Source organism: Netta rufina (genome assembly GCF_964035555.1).
Source record: "Netta rufina genome assembly, chromosome: 8".
NCBI lineage: Eukaryota > Metazoa > Chordata > Aves > Anseriformes > Anatidae > Netta > Netta rufina.
The window spans coordinates 22,407,570-22,426,552 of record NC_140131.1 but is presented as its reverse complement, the minus strand read 5'-3'; the positions used below and the strand labels follow the sequence as shown (position 1 = coordinate 22,426,552).

General features: G+C 40.1%; 1 protein-coding gene across 8 annotated transcripts in view; it reads right to left on the bottom strand.

Moving 5' to 3' along the window:
- PRRC2C (proline rich coiled-coil 2C) overlaps window positions 1-18,983 on the bottom strand; it is a 69,870-nt gene that overhangs the window by 13,115 nt on the left and 37,772 nt on the right. For 4 of the 8 annotated variants that reach the window (XM_084291294.1, XM_084291297.1, XM_084291295.1 and 1 more), the window contains exons 18-27: window positions 18,600-18,808; window positions 17,809-17,963; window positions 16,987-17,332; window positions 16,452-16,537; window positions 15,310-15,498; window positions 13,163-13,414; window positions 8,079-8,168; window positions 6,228-6,329; window positions 1,831-2,044; window positions 668-871 (exon numbers count right to left, since the gene is read on the bottom strand). In XM_084291294.1, coding sequence (XP_084147420.1) covers window positions 668-871; window positions 1,831-2,044; window positions 6,228-6,329; window positions 8,079-8,168; window positions 13,163-13,414; window positions 15,310-15,498; window positions 16,452-16,537; window positions 16,987-17,332; window positions 17,809-17,963; window positions 18,600-18,808 — 1,847 coding nt within the window. The remainder of the gene's footprint in view (window positions 1-667; window positions 872-1,830; window positions 2,045-6,227; window positions 6,330-8,078; window positions 8,169-13,162; window positions 13,415-15,309; window positions 15,499-16,451; window positions 16,538-16,986; window positions 17,333-17,808; window positions 17,964-18,599; window positions 18,809-18,983) is intronic. The other 4 variants (XM_084291300.1, XM_084291301.1, XM_084291299.1 and 1 more) reach the window with 3 other exon arrangements.

Genomic DNA, 18,983 nt, shown 5'->3' with positions numbered 1-18,983 from the left:
TTAGTATCTGTTTCCAAACATTTCTCTGCTAAACAAGTTTTCAGCAAGATTTAGAGATGCAGCCGCTGTCAGTACTTTCCAGTGTGACAACTACCAGAGAGACTGGGATAAGAACCAGAACTGAACAGCTGGGTGCATAATAAGCTGTGGTATCTTTTCTTTGGCATCTATTCACCCCCAGAATCTATCAGTCTTGCACATGCATCTTCAGTCCCATGAATTTCTTAGGAGACAAAGCAACAGATTCTGGCCAAAAAAGACACTTGAGTGATGAAAGGAGAAGAACAAGCTCTAACTAACCTAAACTACATGACTTTATACGTAGAACTTAATCTTTTAAGAAAAATGCCATGCTTATAAGCTGTTGTGGCACTTAATAAAGTCATCAAGATTAAGTCATTCTTCGTCTTGAATACTGATTTAAAATTTTGAAAGAAAAAAAGGTTCATCAAGAGGTGCAAACTTATCTTCCTCAATGAACTAACAACGTGACATTATCATTATAGCAGACACTGCCTATTTAGATTAAGACAATTACAGAATATTTGCTCACAAAATGCTGCCATCATTCTGTCCTTATTGCAGATAAAACCAGAATTAAATTCATTTCTCCAGCTTTGTAACTCCAATAAAGCAACCACACGGCTTCTCAGCCAAACACTGTTACCTGCTGCAGACTGAGACACGTAGACCTGGGGACTTTGCTGTTGCTGGGCGATGAGGGATGGCATGCAGCTCAGCTGGGAAAAGTGACTTGCAGAAGCCAGGCTGCTTGTCTGCAACTGCTGTGGTTTCACTTTACATATGTTGGGAGGGTCTGAGGTGCTTGCAGTCTTTGTACTCAGTGAAGAGGTTGTGTATGTTCCAGCTCCTACAAGAGAAACAAGAAGTGTATTGTAAAACAGCTGAAGACACTCCAAACCCTCATCTCCCAGTAGTCAGTTTGGGGACATCTATGCAAGCATAAGGTGCTACTAGGAAAGAACACTGAAAACTAATGCAGCCGTTTCCATCACTGCAACATGGACAGGGAGAATAATTCTTTTAAGTTACTTCTCCCTTCTCAAGCACAGGAGGACTTAAAAGTGCCAAAGTATACATCTTGGTCAATTATCCAACGAAATACTGCAATGTACAGTGGCTGTGACTCTCATGGTCGAGAGGCTGGCTCCAAAGAAACTTAGTTTTAAACCATTTCAGTTGAGATTTTGACATATACTCTAATATTCCTAGTTGTGAAGATCTAATCAGATCCAGCATCTTTCATTTGCTGCAAAGAACCAAGGTGGGAACCAGCACTGCTTGTGGAGAGCAGTCGGACACTTGCTCTCCCCAGTACAAGGGAGATTTGCTATGAGCTGTTGAAGCCTCGAGTCTGAAAGTGAGAGCACAAATGAAAAGTAGTACTGTAACAGGCTGGATGAAGTGACAAAAATTTGAAGCTGTCTGCTGGAAGTCAGTGGCTGTCAGAACTACCAGCTGCTTAGAAAGAAAAAAACCAAACAAATTTATTTCCCTCCCTTTGTTCAGATGAACAAAATAAAACCATTAAGTGAGCCAAGAGGAGAAGTTTACCTCCTCTTTCAAGTCCACATAAATAGCATAAACAGAGATGTCCTCTCAATATTCTTTTCAGCTGACTGAAGTGAATCAGGGGAAGGATCTCCTTGTTAACTAAGAGATATTTGGGAAGCTATTGTTCAGAGCTGACATTTCATGCTTGCAAAGCTGACAGAAGTCTTGTGCATTAAATGTGGTGGGAATCTGGTCTCTTGAAACACATAACCAAGGAACAGTACAACACGATACTGCAATCTTGACAGCCAGTACCTGATAGTGAAGTTGTTGGTGTAACTGAGGCTACAGGAATAGGAGGCATCGATGCACTAGAGAAGGAGCTGTAAGTACCACTGTTTGGTCCAGCGTTGCTGCTGCTACTGCTGCTGCTGCTGCCACCAGCTATGGGAGACGCTGCTGATGTCACCGGTGAACTCTTCTCCCCCATGTTTGGGGAATTCTCCCATGCTTTGCGTGCAGACTCCATCTATTTAAAAAGAAAACAAAATTTCCTCATCTATTAGGAAGTTCAACCAGTCAGTCTTCAACTTTTAACAGTTATTTTTAGTTCAAAAGGCAACTCAGGCTTCATGCGAGCCTCTTAAAAATCACTGTAATCGTGCAACTCTGTTCATGCAAAAAGCATATGGCCTGAAGTTGGAGCTTCTTATCTGTTCCAACTGCACACGTGCACAGTTCATGATCTTAACATTCAATACTCAAAAGAGAATTCACCCACTAATTTGGCTTGGTTTTGTTTGACATGGAGAGCAAAAGGCATGGGAAGCTAAAGAAAGGTACAAAAGAATCCAGATATTTCCGTAAGTCCTCCACTTAGAAGCATTGGGCCTTTTAAATGAAGCAGCTCCTTACTTTCTTGCTATGTCATCCGTTTTGAGTGACCACCAAAAATACCTAACGCACACTTCAGTAAACCCGAGAGCAGTCAAGGTCAGATTTCCAAAGCAACTGCTGGTCAAAATGTGATCGTGAGCTGACCCAGCTTGTGCACACTGCTTTACATGAGTGCTACAGACGCTTCACACTCCTCTGTTTCTATTATAACGAATTCTTGCACAGCAAGGAAGGTGGAGCTTCCAATAAATATTTTGTACACATTTCTCTTCCACCAGAAGTGGAAGGAACTATTGCTTAATGCAGCCAACAATCTAATTATTGCTAGAATAGATGCACAATGCTGTATCTTTGAACTGAGACACTTTTGATAGACTAGTGAAAAGGAAATGTTAATGTTCAGACCACACCCATCAATTTAAGTGCTCAAACACAGTCCATGGACATCCCTACAACCTCCAACTGTCCTCTTCCCTTGAAATGGAAAGTTTGTGTGAGCAGAGCTGGATGCCAGAGGCTGTAATCCCTCATGTAGAGTACTGTGAGCTTCTTAAGGCCAGATGCTGACTTTAAAGGTATCTGTAAAGGGGCAAATGCACCCTTACCAGCAAATCTGCCCTTGCTGCCTTGATCAGTAGAGCGCCCTAACTGGGACTAACAGACTCCTGAAGTCACACTTTCAACTATCCAGATTTAACTGCACTAAGCACAGTCTGGGCAGACCAAACACAATTTCTGTTATTTGGCTAGATGCTTCAGGCGTGATAAAAAAGCAGAGCAATACACAAAGAAGTGGGTAATGTGGTCAATACACGTCCATACAGAAAGCTAAGCTCTGCATTCCTCAAAAGAGGAAAGGGGGAAGGAGAGAAACTTTGTTGTACATTAAATCACTTGGAAATAAATAACCTATTTCCATTTTTGAGACTATCTTACCCAGCAATCACATACTCATACTCAGTTTCCCCATCACAACACTCTCCTCCAAATTGGTTCTAATTCTTGTAGACAAGGCAAACTTCAAAATGGAAAAGGAAAGGATTTTGCATAACGTGGAGCACAGGTAAGACTAGAGGCTCCTTTCTGAACACAACACAGGCTTCTGGTAAGACAGAATAATAAATATACCACACTGGTATGAAGAGAGATGAGGAAAATATCTGTGGACATCTGAACAGAGAATGCATGGAAGCTTCTCCTATGTTCATCAAGTTTCAGCATGTCCTGGAAAAACTAGTAATAGCAAAAAAGCTGGAGTCTACATACTGAATTTTGTCTTCCAAACCTAAACAATAGCAAGATGCCAGGTCATTCCATACCCCTACCAATTAATTCAAGTTTCAAATTTCATATTTATCAAACTTTCAAATAGCTTTCCCTTTAGAGAGCTCCTTAATCTCTAACTTCTTAAACTGTAAGAGGATGCAAGAGAGACTGGTATTCTGTAAGTGCTTATGTGGCACCATCTACAGATCACATATGAAGGAGTAAAAAGCTCTACAGTAAGTGAGGCTGTGGAAAGTGGTACGATTTTGCTGCTCAGTTGGGAAGAGGAGAGCACAGCTTGGAGATCATGGCTGCTTGAGGCTGCTGCTTCACTGTTGACCCATCAGGGCCATTCGCATCACATTAACGCTCCAGTACTAACCACACAAGAAGTTAACTGGAGAAAAATGGTTAGGCAAATATCCTTATGTAAACCAATGTTTAGGTGACTGGCAAAAGAAAGCCAAAAATGCCGGATTCCAGACTCTGGTGCCTACACAGAAATTTTAGATTGAACTCTGGAACATAAAGGGAGCCAGGCACTTCAGTCTGAGATGGCTTTGGACTTCTATTTTTCTCAGCATCCTAACTAGCAAAAGCAGTGGCAGGTAAGTGCTTTCGGGATGTCTACCTTAGTAAAGGTTTCTTTAGTGAAGTTGGTGCAAGGAAAACAGTGCTCAACAAGCTTTCTCAGATGAGCACATATACATACTACACCCTTGCAGAATGATGTGAAATAGTTGGAACAATTTTGACTGAGTTCCTCATCTGAGCCTCCTCACAGATAGCTTTCTGTGATAGGGGATGGAAAAAAGAGGATATGAGAGAGGATTATCCCTTTCTGGAGGCAGAGCTTAGAGACTTTGCTCTTTTAAAAGAGGGAAGGGAATGCTTTGCTTTCTGTGGCTCCAAAAGTACCTTTTAAAAGCAAGGATTATATCAAATGCAAGGAGAGAAAGAGCAGCTCTGCTCTGCCTGGGCCAGAAGGCCTTCTGTGGAAGTGACCGTGTCAGTGTGCTTCAAAACAAGCTTGTTGCCTTCAACAGTTACAAAAAGGAGGGAGTGTTCCAGCAGCTGGAGTAAGGAACACTGAGTCAAAGCTAATTTTAAATGTGTTTCTGTTCAGCTTTTGATCACAAAGTACTTGTACCTTAAAACACCTATCTGCAATATATTCTGTTATCACGCATCCAAGACTTATCATCCACTGAGAAATGAATAAAACCGCTGACACCAGAATTGCAGAACAAAACACAAGTGAGCAGGGCAGGCTGCTCTGTAGCTGAGCAGCATCACATTCTTTGTGGCATCGTGCCGTAGTAATGTTCCTACCTGTATTATGTAGGAATCCAGCTGCTAACCAGTTCGAAACTGCTATTTCAGAAAAATACTTTCAGGTGCCAGAAAGTCAGATTATGATAATTTGTTACATAAGAATGCAACAGAAAACCAGATATTTTTGTTAATTTACTCATCCCTCTCCATCCCTTTCCCCATTTTTCAGACCTGGATGTCTATTGTTTTAAAGTGGTTACATTTTTTTTCCCCAGGAAAAAAGGTGTTAACAAAAGAAGAGCAAAGATTCAACACGAGATCATTAATAGCTATCACCCATAGAGAACGTGAGCAAGCAGCTGTCAAACCATGCTGGCAAGACTGAAGTCTCACCAGGATTGACAAGTAAATTTCTCCAAAGTGTTAGTTCTGCACCCATTCCCTGTTCTCAGCTTTTTTTTTTTTGTTTAAATTTAGAGAAGCTAATTTCAAACGTCACTCTCAACACTAGAAGCAGCAATGTTTCTACTAGTTCAGTCACCTGCAGTCACAGTCACAAAGCAGACCTAACACACCCCAAGACCAAAAACTTCTAAAGATACGGTAGCAAAGCTAGAGACCACTACTATGTTAGTGAGTTATACAATGCACACCATCTGAAATCCATCAGAACGGGGAAAAGCTACTCAAGATATTCTCCACACTTGCTCTACACTGAAGAGCAGAAAACAACGGAACATTTACAACACAACAAAGCATGTTCTGACTAGCTGATCAAACTGCCTTTCAGTCACCAACACGCCACCTACATTGCAGCATGTAGAACTTTAGCCATCCAACTCAAAACACAGGATCACTGCACCAAAATCTTACAGCTACGAAAATCAAGCTTGACTTACCAAGCAACTCTTTGTAGCCTTTAATACCAAACTGAGCAACTTTCTTTATGCCACACACACCAAAAGGTAAAAATAAATCGGATTCCGATGGTTTGTCATGAGCACTATGGTACAACGCTAAAATGCTAGGATCCTTTTTCAGGGCAGTGGGAGCCAAGATTGGTTGATGCCGAGTGTTAATGCAAAATGGGGTTAGAAATTTAGAATTTAAATGCATCCTTTGATACAGTCTTGTGTTTCAGCCATCCGTTTATATGCAAAAGCAGTTCAGCAGAGGAAACAAAGGAAGGCTCTAAAAAAAGGTTTACCAGCAAGTTCTCCATTAACTTTCCCCTGCATGCAAGAAAACAACCCTTAGAGGGATGTGGTACATACCTTGAGGGTGAGGTCGACGGTAGCGGGAGAAACTGGAGTTAGGCTGGAGCTCTGTTGTAGAGTCTCCCTCCTAGGGAGGGGAAGGGTGTGGGGCAGGGGCACCTGAAAGGCAGGCAACACACATCACATTCTAACTACGTCTATTACGAAAGCCCCAGAAAAGCAAAGCTCAAGCTTTATTAAGTGAGCTACAACTTCTTCAAGGCTTGAGCATTTGGCAGGGAGGTTTTGATAAAATAAGGTGAAAATTTAGTAGGTGGGAAAAGGCCGTTCAGCAGGTGCTGAGATGCTTCTTATATCTCTTTAAAAGAGACGCTCAAGACTAGGGTTCTGAAGCATCCTTGTCTTCTGCATAAACAAATACCAATTAGCTGCTTTGGGATTTACTTTGAAGCACCATTTTACTTTCCCGGTATAGAAAAAATTCTTCCCAAGCCAAGTTTGGCCCCTTCCGTACCAGTACAGTACATGGGGTTTGGTGACCTCTCAAGTTCTAAGATGCAGTTTCTGAACAGAGGAAGCTACAAATCTTCAAAGTCATAGGACCATGAAACAAATCAAAACAGATTTGTCATCCAATAACTGAATTCAGTTATTTTCTCTTTCAAAAGATGAAAGATGTCAAACTCAGGGAAATAAACTTGACAGAAAGCTATTTCTATCTGTATGGAAGAGAACACTGATGGATTTCCTTGATGTTCTAAATGGAACGCATCAAAAACACTGCAGTGGCCAGCCTACTCCTTCTGATCAGTTCTTTCTCCACTCAAAGAGCACAGCTAACAGAGTTCCACCTATTGATGAGATGAGGCTGATTCAAAAGACAGATACTGAAGCTCTGAAGCAGATGATAGCACAGATCGTTTGTGGCCAGGAGCCCCTATATCCTGCATTGCAAATCCAACTCCAACCTGCCACAACGGAGCACACACTAACACCATTTATGCAAAAGAATTCAATCTCCTCCACTAACCACCAACAGCACAAACCACAACACCACCAGAAAATCCAGCAGAAGAGTAAGTTCAACCAATATTGCTTCAAAACCGCATTAAAGGATGCTGCAGTAAGCTTAAAAGCATTTCTTAGATGGAATTCACAGACATATTTGTAAAATCTTGAGATTCTACTATTGATTCTTCCTTCCCCCAAACAACAAGCGACTCAATGCTGAGTCAATTGTATTTCTGCTACTCAAACAACAAAAATAACAAGATCCAAGTCCCCAGCCTGGTACCAGCAAGCTCAAGACAAACTTGACTCTGCTACAACACACAATCCAGCTGGTCCTCTCAATTGGTCCAGCACACGCACACAGCCAGCATCATCGGCTTTGTGAGGACTGCAGATATCACATCTCTATAGCAATTGAACAATTTAAATCCTGCTGTATGCTTTCAAAAACCATTAAGCTGCTCCCTTCACATGCAAGCACTGTGATTTCCAGCTACAGTTCTAAACAGCTCTGTTTCTAAAAGCCTTTCTTCAAACTCACCTACAGACCTTTGCTACTTATACCAGGTTCAAGCCCCAACTGCTGCTGAGAACACACTGATTACGTTTATCCCTGTTTTTTCTTTTTTGTTTTTAATCGCCCCTAGATGTTTTCCAGTTTGTGCTCTTCAGCTCATAGTGGTAGTTCACAAAATAAGGAAATATCTGAAGAATTCCAGAACAGATATTAAATGAACCAACTGTCCTTCAGAGTAAGACTATTGGATAGTGCACGGCTAGTTATCATGAAAGAAACTCTAGTGACTTGTTTACTGAAGGCAGTATTTTGTGCTTTAAAGAAGTGCAAAAATATTTCCTTGTCTTCCAAGTCAAGTCGATCACTACAAATAGACTTACGTTCGTCACCAAAGTCTCCTCCATTTTTGTACTGCTAGTAGCCACTGTGTTAGGATGAGAAGAAGGTGTAGTGTAGTCTGTTACAGACTCCTGTGAAGAAAAATAATTCCATTAAAATATCTCCCTTACCTAAATCAGATTTTAAGTTTTTTTTGGACAGGTCATCCTTTCTTTGGAAGGAAAGCTTATCATGCAACAGAAAGCTAGAGTTTCATCCCCAAAAGCTTGTTGGAAAGCATGTCCAGCAATTCTTGTTGCTGAATTACTACTGAGGTCAGGAGAATTTGGGGGAGATTATAGTCTGCCTCATGACCTTACAACATATGCCTAGAGACGAGCCAAAACACTGTCTTTAAATCAAGGATACGCGAAGTGATGGAGTGCCAGGACACTAGGCATATGGAAGTGTGGTGGTGTAACCAGTTATCATCTGTCACCCTAGATGCTTTAGCTACCTCTAGGCACTTTTAGCCCACTACATTCAAAAAGCAAAATATATTAGCCAAAAGCTTTCTGTAGCTTTAAACAAACAGGAATCTCTTGGGTAAATCTATCACAAGTAAGGCCTTCCAGATTAAAAAGAGAACGCAGGGATGGCTGCCATTCGACTGAACGATTTTCTTTAAGTCCTGTCTCAAAGTCTTAAGACACAGTTTCTCCAGACAGTGAAAGTCTGCCTCCCAGTTTCTGCACCAGGCAGTGATTTCAAGGAAGAAAAGGGGTGAAGTCTCCAATTTACTCAGAGGCTTTCCTTGAAGTTTATTTATTTATTATCACAGTTAAGTGGACCATAACATAACATTTTCATGGACTTAGATGTAGCCAGTGACTGTTGATGTGGTAACTCTAAACTCCCTGATCAAAGCATCTAATTGATGACACTGCCAGCTCTCTAGAGAATGACCTATAATGAAAAAAAATGCACTGGTACTTCTCTCTAAAGCCACGTTTAGCACTGTTTTTTAGTTCTTGTGAATGGATATTTAAAACTGACTGTATTCTAGACAAACAAGTGTTATCAGAACCTCAAGTATTATCAGAATCTGACCCAGAGACTATTAGATAAACCGTGTGACCAAACAACTCAGAATTAGCCAAGACTCATCCACCAACAACCACTGCAAGCCCAGGACAGGCTCTATCTATTATAGAACCAAACACCAAGAGGTAACTGAAGGATAAATTAGCAGCAGAATTGCTGATGAGTGCCTGGTGTTGCCAACACAATGATTTTGAAAGCACAAGAGAGATGGCATTCAGCCAGTATGATAAACTATGAAAAAGTGCACATTTGATTCACTGCTGGAGCCTATGGCAATGTCTCCTAACACAGCAATTGAATTGTCAAGATACTAACCAGCAAGTAACAAAGAATCCTCCTAAAAAGATAAGCTTATTTTGCTAAAAGCCTAGAAAAACAAGCTCAAGAATAACAGGGTAAGAGAGGGTACAGCGTGCACACTGTTGTATTTATGATGGAAACAGAAAATCTATTTCTCTGTGTAGTTATTTATTTCCCTTGTTAAACTGGTGGGATACCAGATACACATTTTCCACACTCCAAACTACCAAGCTGCAAGTTGCATGCTACTCTTTGAATCCAGTGGGTAACTTCCCTTTGGGTAGAATGAAGCAAGCACATAAAGCTGCTTTAATCACAAGGTCCTTCTAATGAAGTGTAACTCACCAGCTTCCTGGTTAGAAGAAAATTAAATACGAAACTGCCACATCAACTCTGGTGCCCTTACAAGCATATGTGCAATGCTGAGCTGTTGTACAAGGATGAGCTACATCCCAAACATGCAGGTAAGACAGAAATTCAACTGTAAGAACACCACTTCGTAAGTCATAGGTTGGTTAACCATCATCCTTCATTTACTGATAAAGTCTAGAGTCTTTTACATCTCGACCATCACCATAAGCTTTCCTAGTTCAATTAAAATGAACTTTCTGTACAACTTTTACTGAAGAAACCAACTGAATAGGTTGATATAAATTAATAATTAATAATAGCAAAAGCTGTACATGTTTTTTGGAAGTTACCTACAGGGTACTTACATCTGAAGAAAAAACAGGCAAATTTCTTATAACTACCTACTTTGCTCAAAAAGAAGAGATCACAAACTTGTGACTTTGTGAGCAAAAGGATACAGTAGACCTCAGAGGTGACCTTGCTACAAAGGAGCAGGGGACTACAAATCATTAATATTTCCTCAATGTTTGGTTTGCTCTTGCTTCATGGAAATCATCTAACCCAGAAAGCTTGTCAGACACTGAACCATCTCAAAAACCATACTCTCAAAGTAAAGCAAGTGTCCTTTTTGACATCACCTCCAAAAGACAAATCTTTATCAACTACTTACACAAACATTTCATTGCCATATCCACAACCAGTTACTGATCACTCCTGTGATTTGAAAGCTTCAAAACTAGTTTGAGATGGAGGGCTGAGGGAACACTAAAGGTGTCTCACCCAATCCAGACACTTGTGTAACAGTTTGGTTTTACTCCAAAAATACTACAAAACCCAAGAAAACCAGCTGGAATTGCTTCACAGCATCACACTCATATTCCTGATAAACAGCTCATTAATATGAGGTGATTTATATTTGCAGTTTCTCAGGTAGAACAGACCTGTATGGTTAAGTTCACACGCTGTTATTAAGAGGGTTGTTTTGGGATGGATGACGTATTCCTGCAAAGCTTCTGCTTCTGAACACAGACAGCTAACTTGACTCTCATAAACATTAAAATCAACAAATACACTAAAGAAAGTGTGCCTTGCTGGTATCTCAGCAGTAGTCTCCCAAGAAAGATGACTGTCCATTGATAAATCATTTGTGTTTGCTAACAACATTAACACCTGACATTCAAACAACAGATTAAAGATGTTGTCACTTCTTCCCTCATTAACGAGTGAAGACAATGCTGCGAAGACATGAGAAAGCTGCTGCAATACAAATCAGTTCCAGGACTGGAACAGTATATAAAGCTATTTCAGTATTTAAAGCTATTTTAAAAGGCACTTTAAAAAGTAGCAAGATGGGTTTATTTCTGTGAAATCCAGATTAAGTTCAACTTCTCTAATACATCTGCAGGTTGTTGGTTCAACTTCCATAGAATTAAATACAAAACACAACCACCCCTTTCCTAGAAAATTTAGTGATGCCCAGAGAACTACTCACGGCAAAGGAATTCAAAAGCAAAGCTAGAACTATGGAGACAGGAATTTTTAGGCTTATTTACAGCATGTATTAAATGCTTCTATTAGTAGCCACTTAAAGCAAGAAGGAGATTGTTGGAAATTTGCAAATCCAGCACAAACTGGAAGATTTCCTTTCAATTCGGTCAAGCCTCCTTCTCAGGGGAAGACATTTTAATGCTATGCTAATTCAAAGCACCTTAGCAACCTGCATTTACCTAGGGACAGAAAGGCACAAAATTCAGACCTCCCTTTTGAAGATCTCATTCTTTTCAAATATTTACAGAGAAGACATGATACTGATTTACTTCAGCAGAGCTACTCACCAGCAAGTTAGTCTGGAATAATCAAGGATGTTTCCTATTCTGTGGGAGGCTTAGAAAAGGAGTCTCCTTCTCTTATCTTAAAGCTTGAGAGATGGTGAAAAAGCAAAATACAAATAGCCTCCTTACCAAATATTTGAAAAATTTGGTGTTTACAGCGTGCGCTTCTGATTCTGCATACAAGAGCAGCACTTCATCCAGTTCTGGCTTATGTTGTTACCATTCACATCTACTCAGAAGACAAAAACTGCTAGGAAGGATGAGAAATCCCAGCATTGCATTTTCATACTTATTTGCCATTCCACTCAAAATCAAGTTTGCAGCTAATACATAGGAAACAAATATCCCCCTTAACACTTGATATGCACATGATCTAATTGCAATAGCATCTTCTGCTTGCAGGGCAACTTGGCAAAAACCTGCTAAGACTACTTCATTTTTCCTTAAAAACAAACAAACAAGCTGCAGATTTAAAAACAGATAAAATCATGAGTGATCTGCATTTCAGGTTCTTCAACTATTAGTGAAACTTCTGCAAAGGAGTTTTTCCTAAATGGTGTCAAAAGATTTCTGCTTAAGACAAGGAAAAGACAGGTTGAGACAGCATGGAACAAACTCGAGCCTAATCTCTTAACTGCTTTGCAAACATACAATACGCATTTTCCCTTTACCAAGGCAGGTGCAACTATTAACGAGGAGCTACTCCAACTACAAGGCCTCTACATTTGAGAAAGAGCACACACAGTTCTTGATTGAGACACACAGCTGCCAGAAGTGAAGACAGTCTCTAAACAGGCCATTAGGCAAGCAGGAGAGCCTCTCCATGAACAACGCAGTGCTATCAATGCATCACAGCCAAGAACGGAGCTGTAGAACAATGAAACCTGACAACAAGTCACCACCTCACTGGATAGAAGTCAGAGGACTTCCATTCAGACAACTACCATGAGTCCTGCATAACCTGAAGGGGTCCTGCGAGGGGATATACCTTGACAATTTCCAAGCCAATAGGAACTGACATACAGAGCCTTAGGATAAACTGAACAAGCCTCATCAAATGCTTTAGCATATTCCTAGTTCAAAGATTTTTTTTTTTTTTTCCCCCCACAGAACAATCCCTAACTCACAGCCTCAGGTCATCCATGCACTCAGCCAACCACTGGGCACATTACTGCAGTTCTCTGTTGAAACTCGAGCTCTCACCTTGCATATACCACAAATATGCTCAAGACCTGAGTTCCCAGAATCTGCCTATACCAGGCTCCAGTGTCACTCTCCACAGCAAGAAAAGCATCAGGACGGTTTTCATGTTCGAAAGACAGCAGAAGTCTTTAAAACTTTCCAAGCCAATCTCTGTACAGGAGCATGACAGACAGCACATCCTCATACTACTTCCAAAGAACTGCTAAAATTCAAGCAGTACCTACTTGTTTCAAATCTGCTATACAGTGGGCTCTGCTGTCCAGACAACTACCACCAGCAGGCAACCAAATGTCAATTAAATCATGGAAATCTTATTTCACATACAGCACTCTGTAATTTCTCAATGTTTTTCTTACCTTTGTGTTTGTTCCGAACTCTGGAGCAGACACAGATATCATTGTTCCTATTTCCGTGCTCAGTTCACTCGTTGCTTTGGTTTCCTTTGCAGTGACAGGTTCTGGACTTCTGACAGAGGTGGGAGATGGCTTCTCCTGTCCCTCAGGCTCTCCCTGTTGGGCATCCTTCACCTTCCTGTTCTTTAAAGAACGCTCTTTCCCAATAGGACCAGGCTTATACTCTTTGTTTTCTACCGGACTCAAGTCTGGAAGCTAAGTTAGCGTTAACTTGTCAGTTATGTCTTCCCCTTACGTCCCCACAAGAATATTCCCACATGCTTAAAATAATTTTGTTTAAATCTAACAAAACTCTCCCAACAGGTAAGTATTTTCTAATATATAAACCAACTGAGAATAAGTTAGCACTAAGTACGTGAAATGCATCCCCTCTGAACATTACAAATTTCCAACATTGTTTTCAAGCAAGATGTATTACATGAAGTGGCACAGTTCAACTAACCTAAGATCTAATTAAAATTGATAGAAAATGGACTTTTCTTACAAGCACAAAAAAGTAAGGAAGCCACAAGACTTTATATAAATACAGGTAGCTTTAATTTTCAGAGTCTCAGAATTTTACAGGGCTCCAGCAAACTAGAACAAAAGACTCTGCCTTCATTTGCTGATGTTTCAATGTATGCATGTGGCAACATTTCTTCCTAGTGACTGAGCACTAAAGAAATACCCATAAAAAAAAACAAACCAAGAAACCACCCACATTCAAGTGTTGCCTTATATTGTAATCACTATGGCTAAAGTAGCTGCTGTAATTCAGTAGTTCCTTTTTGTGCAGCTGAATTAAAGCAGAATGAAGGACCTCAGGGAACTTGAATGTTCTATTTGAAGAGGTATATCCTTTCTGGCTCAGACTACTCAGCCCATCTCACTACAGAGCAGCACAAAAATTCTTTAAAGGCAGTCCCTACAATCCTATCGCTTCGGCTTTGATACTTAAAAACCAGAAGCTGCTGGTATTGTCTCTATAAATACAAGCCATCTGTTTCAGGAATAGATAAAGACCCTTTAAAATATGCTTTTGGGGTTCGGAGAGGGCAGGAGTTTGCCCTAAGGTATTTGGTACCCTCCAGAGGCCAGTAAAGACTAGAAAATGCCTTCAGAGGGAAGGAAGGAAGCACTTGTAGAAGTGAATGCCTAAGCTCTGCAATGCAGCAGTCAGGATCATCAGACATACTTCACTCCAAATGCTTTTTACTATAACAGTTAACTGAAGAAATTCCTCCAGACACTATGGTCGCACTTCAAAAGGTAAATTGCTAAGAGGAAAGTAATAACAATAATCTTAAAGATCACTAAGTGTAATCTAAATGACAGGAGGAGAAAGTATTACTCCTTGTGAGTCGTAACAATAGAAATACAAGATGATTGACTAGAATACCTAAATCTCTGGAGGATGAGTGAGAAACATTTTAATTGAGCTAAGTCTGATTACCTATTCACTCTTCCTGGATTAGTTACAAAAAATTAATTATCTAGACATCTGTGCCTTAGAGACTTCTCATCAGTGGCTCTAACATTCTTCTCTTTCCCCAAAACACTTTTTTCCCAGCAATTTGATGTACTACTTTGCTTAGTTTTGTAGCTGGATTACCAAGACGAGCACCATGCACCCACCATTGGCTGGGAGTGGTGGTACGTGGGGAGAAGGCAGGCAGGAAAAATTGAAACTGGAGGCAGAGCCAGGATAGAAATAGCCTGCGCCAAGACTACTCTGAAAGCCTGAGCAAAGCAAGCACAGGAGTAAACCAAGAAACCCAAGCTACAAAACAAAAACACCCTACTGCATCCATACTCTCCCAACAAAGCTATCACAAATCCATAACCATGTTCCTGCTCTAGCCTGTCCTGCTCCAAATGGTCAATGGATGACCTTTGCTAGGTTAGGATGTTGTTTACATGCACTTCCTCATTTTCTCTCCAAGAACCACTTGATTATTTTAGGAAATACAAATGTGGAAGGCAACTTTTATAGGTCTAGTCCTAACTGAATGAGTATTTTATTCCATTTTTAAATCAATTACTTGTAACCTCTTTTTGAATCAATTTCTTCGCTATTTAAAAGTTTGTACTTCTAAGATATGACCTTTTACCTTTTGTGCTTTGATGGGTCCAGCCCGCGGCTGCTTCTGTCTTTGTTCTTTTGGTTCTGGTAGCTTGTCAGTTGACTTCTCAGAAAGTACAGGGCCAACTTCATTGTCACTGCCACTGGAAGCTGGGGCTCCAAACTGAATAGTTTCTATACCAAGCTCAACTCCACCTTCTTGCCCAGGCTTTGTTCCCTAAATAAAAGGCAAGCATTTAACATGTTTCAAAAGACTTTTACATCAGTACATTGCCACTAGTTCAAAAAAGAGCACCAAATACATTCAGCTGAACACCATAGCAAAAGCATTATTTGTGACTGCAACAGATTTGCAAGAGGAATAAACAATGTATGAAAGCACGTTCCCTCCTCCTCAACTTCCTACTGTTTATAAGAGCTCAAGAGGAGGAAAAAAAGAAAAAGCAATAAAAAAAATAATTAAACAAGATCAAGAAGAACTGGTAGAGAAGAGGAGAAAGACAAGTACAATAATAAAACGTCCAGATTAATTTTCACAATATTCTCCCAAAACTTCAAAATTAATGTTCAAGAGAAACAATAGAAGACTAAAGATTTATAGATCTCCTTATGCAGTCACAATGGTGTTGTAAGAGACTAAAGACATCCTTAACAGTTTAAAACAATGAAGTCAAGAAGGCCAATACAGCCCAAGAAAACTAAACCACAGGACTATACAGTAGTTATGGCTATGAAAATTCCAGGGGATAAGTAGAGCTCCTGTGGTTAGAAGACATCTACTGCTTATTGCATCTCTGCTTAAAGCAGGGACGTAAAACCATTTGATTCCTTGGAGGCATCCTGTTTCTGTTACTGAACTGTACCAAGTGTTCACATGCAAACTAGACAGTATTTTAACTTGAAAATATACACTGCATAGCAGCTATCAACAGAAGCTGTGAAAGGTCAAGGTTTGATTAACAAAGAACATTTTTTCTGTTTTGCAATCAATAAAAGCACTCACTTGTGTCCTGTGCTCTTCCTGTACCATCTCCCTACTTAATGGAATCCTACAAACACTAGTTTCAGTATGCGGATGCCTGACTAAATGGATAATCTGTACCCAATCCCAGTGATAAATAATTTAGGTAAGCTTTGTGCACGAGTTATTTTTCTTCCTTTCACCCTTACCTCTGGAGATGTAGCTGATCCAAAAGATGTCAAAGGCTTGTTCCAAGCGCTGACTGAAGGTGGCTGAGGTGGACTAATGGGTCCCACTGATAAGTGAGAAAAGAGTTAAAAAATAAAAACCTAAACCAAAACAAGACAAAACCCTGAAGTTGCCAAATGCATTTGACTGAAGTTACCAACTGACTGAGGAGAATTAAATTTTAGATGTATTGATTACCCAGGTTCTAGTTCAGAAATTTTTAGCCTATTCAGGAGTTAACAATATGCTCCCTAGGTAGTTTTATTAAGTGGGATCATCACATTTTGAAGCTTGCTCAAGTCTAGTAACACAGATTTTTTGAAGGGTGACAAGAATGTGACAACAACATAAAATACTGAGTAGTATCACTCCATAAAAATCTCTTTTCAGGGGTATTCTTCGGTTACAGTGTTACACCTGGGACAGCTCTCCTCTACTCCCTGTACAAAATACTTTTACAGATACAAGCAAGACATCAACAAAGAGCAAACAGTGTCCAGTAACGACAATACTTACATTTTTTGGAGATGTCATTTAGAACTGCTGAAGCAGGCACCTTGTTGTCCCATAGTTCAGTTCCTAGACCATTGTGAGCCTGGGTGTTCTGCAGAACTTTGCCTGACACTGTGTATTCCGTGCTTGCCGCCGTCCCTCCTGCAGCCTGGTTTTGAAGCTGAACAGAAGCCTGTGGCTGACCTGGAGTCTGCGTTGCACACGGAGACTGTGCCTGAGCCTGTGCCTGAGCCTGTGCCTGCTGCGCAGCTGCAGCTGCTGCCTGTTGCTGCTGCTTTTTGGCAAATCTGGGTGGCAGCTTGGAATTCTGACCTCGACCTTTTTCGCTTGATCCTTTTTTGGTCCAAACCTGGAAGTGGAATCCAATTTTACTCTTACAGCTAATAGCCTGTATGTATGCTGTAGAGCAGCAAAAGCAAAACTGGTTAAGCCTGTCTCAAATGAACTTTTTAACGGGTATTTAACCAAATGAACAGTGATTTATTTCTCAGCTGAGGAACAATGATTTACTTCTCATCCATTTTCCTCTTGGGATCAACTGATACACAAGCAATATGATAAAGATTTACACAAGCATGAAGAAATGACATTTCCAGTTTACCAGTTCCACCTACCCAACAAGGCCCAAACAAGTACAGAATCCTAAAATGTCCCACTGAAAATGAGTTTCGTTTAAAATTTAAAATTAAAATAAAGTATTAATACAACTATCTAGTTATCTTTAAGGGATGAAAATACATAGTTTCTTGGGATGAAGATTCTGCACACTTCACAACATTCTCAGTATCACAAGAAGGTCTTTTGCATTACAAATGTGTCTCGTACCTGCACTGTTTGTTCTTCCTTCTTCCTGCGCTCTTCATCTTGTAAGCGTTTCTGTTGTTTCTTCGACACCACTTCAGTGAAACCATCATCATTCAAGTTAGACTGGGAGTCTTCGACTACTGTCACTTCAGGGTGGTCATCAATGATCACAACACCTATAGAAAAGGAAAGATATAGAGGCTGTTGTCTTAACAGCTTCAGATGCAGCACACAGTAAAATACACCAAGCAAAAACCACTTCAGAGTAGAAGCAACTTCCCCATAAGAAGATAGAGATGATGGTCCCGATAAAGATAAGTTTTTTCTTGCTAAGTGCAAGAACTTTAGACTGGTGAACTTGAAGACAGGAAATTGATATTTATAAACTAAAAATCTGGAGCTTCCTGTACCAGACTCTCCAGGAACTAAGAACTAAAACTGCTTAAAACAATGCAATTTAAAATAACGAACAGCCGTCTGGAATATTTGCTGTGTTTCAGTGATATACACTATCTGCTTATGAAGGTTAAGCAAATTATTACTGTGGTGGAAAATGGTCCGAAGGACAGAGTAAAGATTAGATGGTAGACCAAAATTACTCTCATCTATATAAAAAAAATGAGGTATGCCACCTTTTACAGGCACACACATTACTTAAATATGACAAAGGTGACAATGCTAAAGTACACAATTGTTCTAGTGTTTAAAAAGCCATCTTTCCTCTTTTGTAAGCTTTAAACAGCCAACACTATATCCAGAGAAGCTAGCAGGATTAAAAATTCGTGTTAGCATGGTATTTTATCAATACATACTTGCATAATTATTAAGATCAAATTGAGACAAGGCATCCACTTTTTCCTTAGGCTTCTTTGGACCAGCTTTAGGTTCCTCTCTCTTTTTGCCACTTGCATCCTTGGTGCTTTTTTGTCCTGCAACAGTAACACCTCCTTCTTCCTGATGCAACGAGTTGGTGGTGGCGGGATCAACACCGGGCACGGTTGCTGTCTGGTCTTCAAATGGCCTGTATTATAAAAAAAAAACAAAAAACAAAAAACAAAAAACAAAGTTCTGTTAAGAAAATTAATCACTAGCCACAGAGCAAATGAAGAACGGAACTAACAACCTAAAGCAAATCACATTATAGGGTTGTGAGTGTCTACTGTGCAACTTCTTAGTAGGCTCCAGACATTCACTTT